Source organism: Kwoniella bestiolae, chromosome 2 (genome assembly GCF_000512585.2).
Source record: "Kwoniella bestiolae CBS 10118 chromosome 2, complete sequence".
NCBI classification, from domain to species: domain Eukaryota; kingdom Fungi; phylum Basidiomycota; class Tremellomycetes; order Tremellales; family Cryptococcaceae; genus Kwoniella; species Kwoniella bestiolae.
Window position 1 is genome coordinate 3,701,246 of NC_089242.1, and position 13,181 is coordinate 3,714,426.

The following is a 13,181-nucleotide window of genomic DNA, read 5'->3' on the forward strand; positions in this document are numbered from 1 at the left end:
CGACTGATGTAGGGTGTCGTGTGGGGTAAATTACAGATCAGTTTTCAGTAGTCAGTTGAATGGAAAAGAGGAGAAAAGTGAACAAATCATAGTCACAATCATGTTATGCATATGTCAAATCACAATCACAACATTACAAGACCTTCTCTTTACCCTTCTCCTCGACACCCACACCCTTCCCTTTAATCTCCAGTATCCCTTCCTCATCCCGATCTGAAGATTTCCTGGTACTGAATTTCCTATCTATCTCTTTCTCTGCCTTCTGAATATCCACGCCTAGATCATCTACTTTGCCCATACCGTAGAATCCCACTTGAGCAGGTTGAAGGGGTTTGATAACGCCCGCTGAGAAGAGGTGCTGGCGTTTCTCGAGATCGAATGCCCTGTGTTATGTTATCCATCAGTCATCAGTCATCGAGATTGGTTATCGATTGTACGACGTGGTTGTGGGCTGTCACTGCGGATCAGGACGTTGACTCACCACATAGCCGCACCTATCCTATTTGAGATAGAGAAGAACAAACCGATAATGGGTATACTCTCAATCAAAGAAGCGGCGAAACCGAACGCTAGAGGACGTTCATGTCTGAGTCAGCTTCTATCAAGAGTCATTTATTGCCCTACTATCGACTCACCCCTATAAGCCCACTTTCGCTCTTCGACCCACCTCCAGATCTCATCATTGCTCATTCCCTTAGCGTCGAAGTACGGTTGATGTAGGTATTCTCCGGTCGTTATGGATCTTAAGAAAGATTTGACGAGTGGGGCGAGGAGTGGGAGGGACGGCGAGAGGGGTAAATATAGGTCTGGCAGGGGACATCTTTCTCAGTGAAATTTATCCCATGTGTGTTATGTTGTTAACCTACACTTTCTCAGAACTAGTTGAGTGGGCCACCATAAGATCCAATCTATATATTGGGTGTTGGACCTGATTCTTCGTCCGTTCTTGTCTACTTGGCTTGAGCCTGGTAACGTGGGTGGTTGGGTCCATTCTTCGATGTATCCCTTTACGACATTGATGTTGCAGATTAGCATTCGTTCGTCACTCGAGTGATCAGATTGTAGATTCGAATTCACCTGTGACCAAAACTCATGTGGTTTACCTCTGGAGGACACCGTCAGAGAGTATGCTCTGGATCTGGCAATCTTCAAGTTCTTGTAGATGAAATAGCGCAGTATCGAGCTCAGTTGCGGTAAAAGGATGAACAGGTGGGTATCTGCACTCATCACACACCACACATACTTAATCAGCTCGATCATCCTCATCAGACCATATTAGATGGGAGAGACGAGCTCACATAAAACAATATCAACCGGTACACTGAACCTCCCAATTCCCACATTCACTACCCCTCCCCCTCCTCCACCGACGCCTCCGGTCTCCTTCTCCAACGCCTTATGCGATTTGAAGACATTCCACCCCTGACCTATTAGGAAATGTCGAACAAACCAATCCATCAATTTCCAACTTCCCGCCGCGTACACTGCGCCCACGACCAGTCCTCGGATGGAGGCATGTTTGATCTTGTCTAGGACGGGTTGGCGGATGAAGGGGTCGGTGAGGAGACGGTATAGGCCTACGAGGGTGTAGAGTGGGGGAAGGTGGAGGAGCTCTGAGGGCATGGTGCTGGCTGTGGGGTGATGTGCTTATGTGCTGAGGGCTGATATGAAAATACAGTAATGCGAACTTGGTCTTGAGAAAGTGATGTCCAACGTATATGCTGTGGACCAAGAAGAGTTGGATGACGTCAAAGCGGAGGATGCACGTTGTACTCACGTGTCTCACGCGTGGTTTCATGACCGAAGGGAACGCGCTATATTCATCACCTTACCTGGCCTCAAGAAGGACCGTGATTTCGATTCTGACCTCCTCAGACGAGGATACCACATCGCTCCTCACAACAGATAGGGAGTATCAGGATTCAACTTTGTTAAATACGTTCATCACAGATAACGCTTGGATCGATGAAGAGGAATGGCCGAACGAAGGTGGCGGAGGAATGAAGGTGTTGGTACTGGTTCTCTTGCTCATAAAATCAACTAGCCAAGTCAACCTTTGATAGCTTTCCTTGCTCGATCTGATTGCGGGTCATTCATGCTCGCAGATCAAATCCAACGTATCGCGGCCTGACAGACTGCGTCTCAGCACATGACATATCCCTCCCACTAACCTCCGCACTACACCTCAAGTCTACAAAGATGCGAATATCTGGGAGAGGTGCAAGGTATACTTGGTTCGTCTAATCCTTGTTCTCCTCGTAGTATCGAGACATCAAAGCTGAGTCGAGATATCCTCGCGCTTTTACGATTTGGGGTTTCTCCTCGTTGTCGTTGAACTCGTAGACCCAGCAGAGACTGGACACAATGGTTGTTCAGCTCTCAACGACTCTTCTCGTTGATCATAAGAATCTCAGGTTGAAGGATATGGGTCAAATTCGTGTCTTTAAGCGAGAACTCACTATTGAGGGTATTCGATATTGGTCTTCTTGCCAATGGCTACACCTTTCAGCTCGACCACCGCGGTATTACCAGAGACGATCAGGGTATCAAGCGTGAAATCGGCAGGCTTGACGAAAAGGGTCGCGAAAGGTGCTTGAGCTTGCATGTATTCTACTTTCTGTGTTGAGTTGCGGTTGAAGCAACAGTAGTAGTGGGATGGATGAATGAACGCAGTTGTCAGCATCATTACTCCTCTGTAGACTGAGGCGTGAGACCGTAGTAAAGATACAAGAAAGGGACGATGCTTACCCCTCTGAACACTCCCGAAGCGACAGTGGACTTGACCTCATCATTGATGAACCTGATTTCGATATCGTCGTGCATGAACTCCATCATCTCCGGTCCCTCATACTTGATCAGGTGGCCGATCATCTTCATGACGTATTCTTTGGTGAGCGGCATCGTCCTAGTATATTGGATCTTTCTGGTTAGATATGAGAGGTATTGATATTGGAACTGTGATGGGAAGGATTCAACACGAAATAACAAACTGCAATCAATCGTTATATACCGTTGAATGACGGATATCTCATGAACAAAGGATCGAAGCGCACCCCGGTGACAGTATTCTGCGGCGCATGCCATCTGACCGAAGACCGTAGACTTTGAGGAGGTTTCTAAAGACGAGCATAGCCTTTGGCGCAACACAGCGGCTCAAAGGTACGGGACTTGAACAAAGGGATATGGGTAAAAACATCGAGGCCGTGCAGCCGTCCAGAGCCAAAACAATGCAACGCGGATTGCGATCTGCCTCCTGCGGAGCCTATGTGGATCGAATTGCTGCTATTCACGATAGATCCCGTTCATCAATGACTGGATTACTGCATACTGCATACATACGAATTGGGAAGCAACGTAACAAAGGACTACAAGACTTCTGAGCTACAGCAGCACTAGGTAAATCAAGCCTGCCATTGCCCCCTTCTCATATCATGCTCACGCCCGTTCACTCCTTGTTTCCCTCGTAGTATCGCATCATCAAGGCAGAATCGGATAGCATCTCCATTTGACTATCTTGGGCTTTTCCTCATCATCGAACTCGAGGATCCAACAGGGACTGACCCGGGGTGCATCGTCGTCAGCCATAAATATCGTTAATCCAGGTGTTCGAAGACAGAAGAAAACGAGTGTCTTTTGTGGAGATACTCACTATTGAATGTATTTTTTCCCATCTTTCCTGCCAACACCTTCGAATTTCAGCTCCAGAACGGCAGTATTGCCACTGACAACAAGGTTCTGAATGGCGAACTGGATAGGGTCAATGAAACAATTGGCGATGGGGGCCCAGATGGCAAGGAATTCGGAAGTCTTCCGGGCCAATACAACATCAGTACATGGTTCTTATCCTTTGCCCCGGTTTGAATCGTGCTCTGAGTGTAGTAGTGCCAAGACCTACGTTGTTGAAACTACCAGAGGCAGGTGTGGACTTTACATCAGGGCTGATGTGGAAGCCTTGCACATTGTCGTCAATGATGTTCATCATTTGTGCAACTTCGTTCTTGTTTACATGCTCCAGGAAGCTTTCGACGTATTCCTTGGTGAGTGTCATCTTGTCAAAGTCCAAGTTGTGGGAAGAGTTACTTTGCTGAGTGATAGCTAAGCAACCGATGATTGAAAGAACATTGAGCCTTTTTACCTTATGTATCCTTCTGGTCGGAGACAGATGAAGCTGCACTCCTTAGGCGTTCGGTTCATTGAGGGCGTTCGGTCTCCCTGCTCAGCAGACCGAACGCCGAGCTGTGCGAGATGCGCAGTATATGGCTCTCTGCATGGGACGTAGGTAAGATTGTCTCCACACACGACTACCCCAGAAAGGAGCTTGTAGCGGCATCATGGCATGGAGTACATGCATGGCGGCCATAAGCTTCACACGGGGCCGTATCTCTCAGTCCAGGCGGTAGAATGTCCACCCAGTCTGTCGCCTCAGCAACCATCCGTTGAGCGCTGATCCAAGCTACTTGCGAGCTAGACAGCCAGCAACGTGTTCTCGAACCTCGACAGGGGTTTATGCGCGTGACTTCACGGAACGGAAGGTGTCTTGTATATAAAATACGAATCGATTTTAGAATTTGAGCCGCTTTTGCCACTTCCAAGGTTGGCTGAGAGAATGGAGGATTCTAACACACGTGTAGATTGTATCAACGCCGGTATGCCAAGCGAACGTCAAACCGTCGGACATGGTATAGTCATATGGCACTTTCGAAGCTCTACAGCAACAGTCTCCTCGAAACGCGCACCCGCCTGGACTAACGAGCCCCTGGAGCATCATATGGGCGATCAACAAGCTGTGTTTAAGGCTTGATGACCAATCTTTCGGGCATCATGGTCTCATTCATTGGCCTTTCGCACTGAAAATGCGACACATGCTCCGCCGGGTGACAGCCAAAAAAGAGGTCATTGGAGTGTACGTTCTTCGTCTTCGCAGAGTTGAGCATATATGAATGACCGCAAGCGTTTATTGATTTCATCTCTTTTCGATCGTCTTCCCCCATTGCCACTCACTGCTACAGAGCACATTGCCGACATGCCTCTCACCAAAGAATACGTTCAAAAGATCTTTGGTCATGCGGTCAAAAACGAGATGACCGAGTTATTCAGTTACCTGAGGGATGATGTGAAGTCTACAATTTTCAATGATGAGGTTAAGGCCTCATTCCCTGCTGGAAGTTATGATTCGGTGAGCATGCTCTTGCTTTGATTCCACGGCCATGGCGATTGCTGACCAACCAAAGTGTGTTGTTGACCTTGACTGTGAAAACAGAAAATGGGGTACATCACCGCTATGACCCCCTTGTATTCGATCCTCACCCATGACCCGGATATCCATATCACCAGAATCATGATCGCAGATGGGAATACCGCTATCGTCCAGATGAATACATATGGTGTAGGTAAAAAGGATGGAAAGAGATATGCCAATCCGTAAGACTTGCCACTCCTCTTTCACTAGCTCCTGACATTCCGTATTGAAGATTGACCTGAAACAGCTGCTGACCTACCGGACGCGCAGAAACTGTTATGTCCTTGAATTCGAGGATGTAGAAGAGAATCCAAAAATCAAGACCCTCACCAAATATGCCGATTCGGCTGTCCTCCAGCAATTCTATGAAAATAACAAAGATTAGATTGAACATCCGTTTGGACCGATGCCCAGAAGGTCATTTAAGTGTCGATGAATAAATTGTTCCATCAATGTGGAACGATTTCTGATGTGATTTGACTAATCGTAGTGTGAGCCTTGAAAGGACCCGAAAATATCTTGAGCTACGACTGTAAACACTGTCAAACGGAAACTCCGTCTCATTCGCCGTTGATTATACAATCGTTGCACACGGACCATCCATTAGTGGGATTTCGGCTGTGTGAGATAGCACTTGTTTCCCTCGTCACCGACAGTCCGGGAAGTGATCACAGCTTTTGGACTAACTTGAGCAAGCGGTCAGCACGAGGGACTGGTATAAATAGCGTTAGCGATCTGCTTGAACTGTTCGTTCGTCTCACATCCGATTACTTACATGCTCGACCAGTCACTATGCCACTCACCAAGGAACATGTCCAGAAGATATTTGAACATGCAGCACGAAACGAACAAGCGGAGATGTTCAGCTACGTCCATGACGATGCGATTTCCATGGTTGTCAACCCTGAGGCCAAATCCTCTTTCGCTTCGGGCAATTACACCAATGTTCATTGCGCAGATTGTTTGAGGATCTACTGTATCAATCTCAAGCGCAAGGATCGTTTTTGAGAAAGGCTGTTCACATAGTACTCTCACGTGGTCCGCGGGCGTTTAGCAGAAAGAGTCAAAAGACTTCTTTCGAGGTTATTTGCACCAGTGATATTCGAATGTCTGCTTACATTCGTTACAGTCCTCTCTCATCTGTCTGACCTCAACAAGCGAATTCTGTTTGTGGAGTGATCATGATGAGTGAAGGAAGGATATACCCGATAGTTCATTCTATCATGACTAATCAGATTTCACTTGAGATACCACTTGCTTAGTAATCATGCGCAGGAGCGCGTGCCTGAAATACTATAACACTTCTGTACTCTCACTCACTCTGACACAAAAGCTGTCAAACATCTGGCTAGCTGCTGCAGATCGATGTACTCTAAATGGGCGATATCGGTCAGTGGGGAATGCCGCGTAAGTGAGCCCGATGCTGAGTCTTGACCTTCGGGCTGAGGGGCTTTCGAAGCGTCATAGCATCCTTACTCCGTAAGGATGTATTGTTAAAGCTAGTGAGTTTTGTTCTAAGCGGTGAAAAGAAAAAGGTATAAGAACCTGAATCCCTTCGGTCCTATCAATACATTCACCTAAGCAATCCATCACGTTCTGAAAGATCCAACATCAACAAGTCACCAACGCACCATGACCGTCAAAGAATCTTATGTCCAGCAATTGATCCAACTTCAAATCAACGGTGATTGGCCCAACCTCATGGCTCATATCAGTGACGATGTAGAATGGATGATCATCAATCCTGTGGTGAAGTCCACTCCATTATCTGGACTCTATCATGGTGTGAGCTTGCATCTTACAATACATTACCTTCTTCGTACTGACCATCTGCTGACCGACAACATGACATGCATGATGGCAGAAAGCAGAGTACCAAGCCGCCGTGACTCCCCTGTTCACCATCTTCGAAGAAAGGGCCAAATTCACCTTGGAACACCTGACTGTAGCTGGGAATACGGCTGTTGCGGAGATGAAAGGTATAGCTATCGGAGCGAAAGATAAGAAAGATTTCGTCGGATTGTATGTCCCCATCCTTTCTTCATCCGCACATTCCTGCTCTCTTGATTCCTTGAACCGACCAGGACTGATATGTTGCTTCGGCTCTGGCAGCTGGTGTAATATCTTTGAATTTGAAGAGACAGATTCTGGTGAACCACAAGTGAAAAGAATTAGAGAATACATGGATTCGGCTTTGGTGAAGGAGTTTGTCGATAAAAACTTGTAACGAGACGAGTTCATGCACACATCAGTACGACTCTTTTCGGTAGACGTACCGACAGACTGGGACTGGGTTTCGTGAGATTCAGAATCATGATGGGTTGCTTCAATATAAAATAGATGGCACTAATTTATGCTGTTCGTTCCATTCTGTCACATTCAGAGTCACTTGTATGATGGTTTCCATGGTCACATCGGTCCCTTCGTACCGGTCACGATGTCTGCGATGCCATTGACTGCTATGCATAATCAGGTCGGTTGTTCATGCATGACACGAGTAAAGAGTGTGCATAAGAGGACTGGTCTATTCCGCGAGTTAGCGGTTCCTGATGCAATGACCTCGAATCGATTTCATCGGTCATAGTAGTAGGTCATAGCACAGCATCCAATCTCAACCTCATATATATATACTGTACAGCACTTGACTCACGCTTCTTACTTGCAGTATCACAAAGACTATTGATAAGCGTTCACCATGACCCTCACCAAAGAATACGTCGAAAACATATTTGAACACGGAAGGAAGCATGAGATGGAGGAGATGTTCAGCTATATCAGGGAAGACGCGGATTTCACCATCGGAAATCCAGGATACAAGTCCACCTTTGTTTCAGGTCATTATACCAGTGTGAGTTGTGCGCTCATCTTTTCTGGATGCATGCTCTTCGAAGCGAAGCCACATCATGAGCTGACTTGGGATGCAATGCAGAGATCAGAGTATCAGAAAGCCGTTCTCCCCTTCTACAGCCTTTTCGCTGCTCCCCCCGTCCAGGTCATCGAGCGTCTCTTGGTGATTGGCAATACAGCTGTGTGTGAGACGAGAAACGAAGGTGTGGGGAAGAAGACGGGCCAGCATTACGTGAACCCGTGAGTGCACCTTCTCCCTTTGCTGCCTTAGATGACCTTCGAGACAACCCGCTGATAGTACGGTACGCGCATCACACTCTAAGTGTCTGTATCATCATGGATTTCGATGATGATGCAGAAAAACCCAGGACCAAACGAGTCAAGGAGTATTTCGATTCCGCACTGATCCAGCATGTTCACGACACCAACAAAGACTAGGAGGGCTACCGTACTGTGTATACCCAATGATCAGGCATGTTCTGTACGGTCAAGATGCATGTGGATGTATGACGACCCATTCTATTGTACACCTACCGCGAGGAATGGCATACTCGAATAAGAGGAAACTGCCCTTGTAGCAATGAGATAACCACGTGTCAACTACTACAGCAGGAGTTTCCGACGGAGTTCATTCGGGTACCACTCGGATCATTCGCATCATCGTCCTTGCTCTTTCCGTTCTTACTCTTGTCCTTCTTTACCATCATCATCACATCATCACATCATCAGGGCAGGACTGACCAAGATGGTGTCATCTACAACGCAATCAGCGGGGCAAAGGAAGCAGGACGAGAGAGAGCGTCTGACAAAGGGGATGGAGGATGAACTAGGAGTGCTAAGTGAACATCCAGAGGATCACGAGTATCTGCATATCAGGTAAGTACGTCTGTGTAGCTCTTCTCTCTGACATGTGCAATGTAGTCCGGAGAACATCGTAGCACACTTGAAAAGTAGGACAGAAGGTTGGACAGCCGAAAGAGTCATGATTGCTTTTGTCAGTCTTATCTTTCCTTGGAACTGTTCGAGCTGATGTGATTGTAGATCAGAGCAGCTTGTGCGGCTCATAGGAAGACCAACTGCCTGACTGAGGGTGAGTTGTAATCCCTCCTCCCCAAGTCATCACCGTTGCTGACCAGCCTGTGCTGACATGCGTACATAGTTGTCTTTAGAGAAGCGTTGGAGAAAGCAAGGAGGCTAGATAAAGAGTATGCAGCTACGGGAATAGCGGAAGGTGTATTCTGGGGTCTACCATCCAGCTTCAAAGGCAAGTGCTGATCATACTCCATTGCCCCAGACCGTTGAATTTTCACGTGCTAACGAGAAATTGTGATCTAGATACGTACAATATTCTAGGTGTTGATTCTTCCCTTGGATGTTCACCGTGAGCCATGACACTTTCGTCTACTTGGATCATTCTCTGATGATGGATCCGTAGACACTGCTTCGTGCCTACTGAGAAGGAGGAGGAAGAGGCTATCGTTAGTCCATCTGCACGCCTTCTGAGTTTCACGGCTGATGATCGGCACTTTAGCTGGTGAAGCTATTCAGAAGAGGAGGGGGAATACCATTCTGCAAGACCAACGTACCCCAGGTGAGCACATTTCACTCCATCGTTACCCTGATCTTGAGAACTGCTCAAGTAGACACCGCCATCCACAACTTCCTTCCACCGCATGATACGCTCTGACCAATGACTACATAGACCCTCCTCGCTTTCGAATGTTCTAATCCCATCTTCGGCACTACTACCAACCCATATTCGTCCGAGAGAACTTGTGGAGGGAGTTCAGGTGGTGAGGCTGCCCTGATAGCGTTGAACGGTACACCGATGGGATGGGGGTCTGATAGTGGGTACATCCCTCATCCTACTTTTCATCTTGGCTTCAAAAAAGGCTGTATTGCTGATAATCGTCGATGTCGTTAGTCGGCGGATCACTTCGTATACCAGCTCATTATAGTGGGATCTGCGGACTTAAGCCAGTCAGAGGACGATGGCCCGTACTGGGCCAGAGAAACAGTGTCCAAGGGTTCGAAGGGATCAGGGTGAGTGGGATGGAATGGCTTCTCGAGCTGCAATCATAAGCCTCCTTCGCCTCAGGTCATGATGGCTGACAGATGTAGCACTTGTAGGGCATGGTAGGACCGATGGGTCGGACCGTGGATGATCTCATCTTTGCTTCGCGAAGTATCCTGAATTTGGTGCACTCGGATGTCGCAGATCTAGGATTCATGGGAGAGATGTTGATTCCATTACCTTGGAAGGAGGTTGAGTTGCCTAGGAAGTTGAAAGTGGGATACTGGACTCAGGATCATTTGATAAAGGTATGACCCCTCACCTTCTCTATTGGGACGTAGTGCAGTAGCTGATGCGAGTGTACAGACCAGTCCAGCTTGCGCAAGAGCAGTAGAAGGATGTGTGAAGAAGCTGAGAGAAGCGGGTCACGAGGTTGTAGCATTCCAGCCTCCTGATAGTAAGTCGTCAAGATGACCTTTAATGCTAATGAACGCCATCTGACAATATGATATAGTCGCGGAAGCTTTGAAAGTGAGTATGCTGTCCAACCTCGAACCCACAAGGCTGATTTTCAATGATTCAGATATTCGCCGGTCTCACGTCGGCGGAGGGATACAAATCACTTTTGAGCAATATTGGCCCAGACCCGATGGAAAGCTCAATGAGATTGGTAAGCTCTTGCTTCTTGGTTCATCCATTCCCTTGTCTAATCCTGACTGTCGGTATGGATAGGTAACGCTCGGATCGAAACTTCCCGGATGGTTGCACTCCGCTCTGGTTTGGCTGGTTGATAATTTCTTGAAAGATCATTTGTTTGCTTCAATCTTTGGTAAGCGATATTAGTCACTGTGTAGGCAGTAAAGTATGGAGGAGAGACTCGGCTGAGCGCCAAATTGGAAATAGCTACTTCGCGACCCAAGAGCGTACAGGAGCTTTGGCAATTTACAGCGAGGAGAGATGTATATGCTAATGCCTTCAGGAAATTGGTATGTACCAGCTTTTGATTCACAACACACATATGTGACGGCTCTTTAATGTCCATGAAAATGCTGATATATTGACGATAGGTCTGGGAAGATGAGGGCTTCGATATGCTCTTATGTCCTGTCCAAGCTGTTCCTGCACTAGAACACGGTACCACGAAACTCTTATCCCCTTTATCGTGAGTTCTCTCAACGTGTTCTCATACTTCACGTATAGAGGGAAACTGACTATATGCCAAAGGGTCGCCACCATCTTGTTCAACGTCGTCGACTCTACAGTGGGAGTACTTCCCGTGACTCATGTGAATAAGGACCTAGACACTCATTCCCTCGATTTCCTTGACGATAGTCAGGGATCGTGGATCCTCGAGAAGAGGGTGTATGGGAAAGATGGGGCATACGACGCTGAGAAGATGCATGGACTACCTGTGGGTGTTCAGGTGGTAGGTCGAGAGTGGCAGGAGGAGAAGGTATTGAAGATGATGCAGGTTTTGGAGGGGCTGGTGGAGTATCAGGGGTAGGGCAACTATTTGGCATATTTGGGATATTGGGTGATTCTTCTAGTGATTGTGTTTAATGAAGGCTCCGGTTGTATATCAATACGCAAGCTGTAAGATGCACATTGGGAGGAGGAAGTCTTGATGTTTGCTCAACTCAGGAGGGTAAATCGGAAGTCACGTGAGCATCGGATTAGAATGAGGATGATGTGTAATGACGTCTTCGGTCGAAAGGATCCCGTAATAGACGGAGTTGCAACTCACAGTAAGAGTACTGTAGTTGAATAGCGAGCAGTGGTATACATCGCATCCATATATCAACATATATAACAAGCAAATACAGTCAGAGCATCAACAGGAACCAAGCAAACATGCGATCTGTCCTTGTACTTCCCCTTCTAGCTGGCTTGGCTGCCTCCATCCCTTCTCCCCTCCAACAGCCCTTCGGGGTGCAGGATGAGTACCAAGGAGATAAAGTCAATGTCTCTTTATATGTCATGTCGAGATGTCCGGATGCGGTGAGCGATACAGTCTTATTGCAATTTATTGGATATAAGGGAATGACGATGAAGATATGGCTGTGCTGATGCGATTATGAACTGATAGAGGTTATGCGAGAATGTGTTTGAAGGGGTAAGTCATACTCCTGCTTGTCTCCTCAACCACCCCTCCAGATATACCTTGTGCTAAGATGCGATTATGGTGTCTAGGTGATTCAAAAGGAAGGTATACTAGATAAGATCAACCTTGACGTAGGATACATAGGGAAGTGAGTCGGCCATAAGGGAACACTCTCAGGGTTATGTGATTGTTATACTGGTAGGCTTACCCATTTCCCTCCAGACTCAACGCCTCCGCCCCACTAGGAGTAACATGCAAACACGGCACCCTCGAATGCATAGGCAACGCCCAACAACTATGTCTCTACAACCACCTTCCAGTGGATAAGGCATACGCCATAGTCCAATGCCAGAATTACCCCTCGGATTTCCCCGGATCTATAGGGTATCTAGACTCGGTGAAAAAGTGCGCTAAGACTGTTGGAGTAGATTGGGATCAATCGGGCGTGGGGAAGTGTATCGAACGAATAAAACATAATTCCACTACCACCGGGGATGTAGAGGAGGAATTGAAGAGATTGGGTAAAGAGGCGAAAAAGCTGTTGCGGAAGAATATCAAGGAGACGTATGACAGGAACGTTACGACGAGCTGTACGATTGATATTTCCTCTACGATCAGGAGCGGGGGGAGGAGGAGGTGCGTGGTGGATAGTGGAGTTTGGAGGGGGTGCGATGTGAGTTTCTTCTTTACACGTCTCACTCTTTTCTCCTGTTCAATCTCACCATTTTGATGTCCGTTGAGCTACGTGCTACGAGTGGCGTGATCTCTTATTATCCCCTATATGAATCTACACATAGTAGTCACGATTGCTGACGAGTATTTGCATATCGTTATAGGACGGTCATACTGCTCAAGATTTCATTAGGGTCATTGAGGAGGAATACAGGAATTTACAGTCCAAGAAGGACGAATAGGATCACCTCGGGTCCTTGGACACTTTTACTCTTGAATTTCCTCTAATATAGACGCTTTTGATTATC

The 13,181-nt window shown here is 47.1% G+C and overlaps 9 protein-coding genes across 9 annotated transcripts; 6 read left to right on the forward strand and 3 right to left on the reverse strand.

Annotated features, from left to right (window-relative positions):
* Positions 1-133: 133 nt before the first annotated feature.
* Positions 134-1,623, reverse strand: I302_104532 (uncharacterized protein; the record flags this gene model as incomplete). Its single annotated transcript, XM_019189887.1, has 6 exons — positions 134-383; positions 482-569; positions 636-806; positions 867-1,005; positions 1,078-1,217; positions 1,299-1,623. 6 exons carry the CDS (start codon positions 1,621-1,623, stop codon positions 134-136), a joined length of 1,113 nt encoding a protein of 370 aa, XP_019049449.1.
* Positions 1,624-2,240: 617 nt separating this feature from the next.
* I302_104533 (uncharacterized protein) lies at positions 2,241-2,901 on the reverse strand (the record flags this gene model as incomplete). Its single annotated transcript, XM_019189888.1, has 3 exons — positions 2,241-2,355; positions 2,460-2,617; positions 2,749-2,901. The coding sequence occupies 3 exons, from the start codon at positions 2,899-2,901 to the stop codon at positions 2,241-2,243; spliced, it is 426 nt and encodes a 141-aa protein (XP_019049450.1).
* A 576-nt stretch (positions 2,902-3,477) lies between these two features.
* On the reverse strand, positions 3,478-4,048 carry I302_104534 (uncharacterized protein; the record flags this gene model as incomplete). Its single annotated transcript, XM_019189889.1, has 3 exons — positions 3,478-3,556; positions 3,650-3,807; positions 3,896-4,048. The coding sequence occupies 3 exons, from the start codon at positions 4,046-4,048 to the stop codon at positions 3,478-3,480; spliced, it is 390 nt and encodes a 129-aa protein (XP_019049451.1).
* A 975-nt stretch (positions 4,049-5,023) lies between these two features.
* I302_104535 (uncharacterized protein) lies at positions 5,024-5,624 on the forward strand (the record flags this gene model as incomplete). Its single annotated transcript, XM_019189890.1, has 3 exons — positions 5,024-5,176; positions 5,261-5,421; positions 5,510-5,624. The coding sequence occupies 3 exons, from the start codon at positions 5,024-5,026 to the stop codon at positions 5,622-5,624; spliced, it is 429 nt and encodes a 142-aa protein (XP_019049452.1).
* Positions 5,625-6,031: 407 nt separating this feature from the next.
* On the forward strand, positions 6,032-6,247 carry I302_104536 (uncharacterized protein; the record flags this gene model as incomplete). The annotated part of the gene is made up of 1 exon (XM_065869900.1): positions 6,032-6,247. One exon carries the CDS (start codon positions 6,032-6,034, stop codon positions 6,245-6,247), a length of 216 nt encoding a protein of 71 aa, XP_065725972.1.
* Positions 6,248-6,871: 624 nt separating this feature from the next.
* I302_104537 (uncharacterized protein) lies at positions 6,872-7,466 on the forward strand (the record flags this gene model as incomplete). Its single annotated transcript, XM_019189891.1, has 3 exons — positions 6,872-7,024; positions 7,104-7,261; positions 7,352-7,466. 3 exons carry the CDS (start codon positions 6,872-6,874, stop codon positions 7,464-7,466), a joined length of 426 nt encoding a protein of 141 aa, XP_019049453.1.
* A 468-nt stretch (positions 7,467-7,934) lies between these two features.
* On the forward strand, positions 7,935-8,524 carry I302_104538 (uncharacterized protein; the record flags this gene model as incomplete). The annotated part of the gene is made up of 3 exons (XM_019189892.1): positions 7,935-8,087; positions 8,169-8,326; positions 8,410-8,524. 3 exons carry the CDS (start codon positions 7,935-7,937, stop codon positions 8,522-8,524), a joined length of 426 nt encoding a protein of 141 aa, XP_019049454.1.
* Positions 8,525-8,831: 307 nt separating this feature from the next.
* I302_104539 (uncharacterized protein) lies at positions 8,832-11,604 on the forward strand (the record flags this gene model as incomplete). The annotated part of the gene is made up of 17 exons (XM_065869901.1): positions 8,832-8,962; positions 9,008-9,080; positions 9,128-9,176; positions 9,246-9,350; positions 9,422-9,467; positions 9,522-9,564; positions 9,618-9,677; positions 9,789-9,933; positions 10,011-10,129; positions 10,217-10,408; positions 10,467-10,557; positions 10,615-10,631; positions 10,684-10,770; positions 10,833-10,929; positions 11,004-11,086; positions 11,168-11,262; positions 11,325-11,604. The coding sequence occupies 17 exons, from the start codon at positions 8,832-8,834 to the stop codon at positions 11,602-11,604; spliced, it is 1,713 nt and encodes a 570-aa protein (XP_065725973.1).
* A 347-nt stretch (positions 11,605-11,951) lies between these two features.
* Positions 11,952-13,115, forward strand: I302_104540 (uncharacterized protein; the record flags this gene model as incomplete). Its single annotated transcript, XM_019189894.1, has 5 exons — positions 11,952-12,098; positions 12,187-12,213; positions 12,291-12,349; positions 12,424-12,874; positions 13,038-13,115. The coding sequence occupies 5 exons, from the start codon at positions 11,952-11,954 to the stop codon at positions 13,113-13,115; spliced, it is 762 nt and encodes a 253-aa protein (XP_019049456.1).
* Positions 13,116-13,181: the final 66 nt, after the last annotated feature.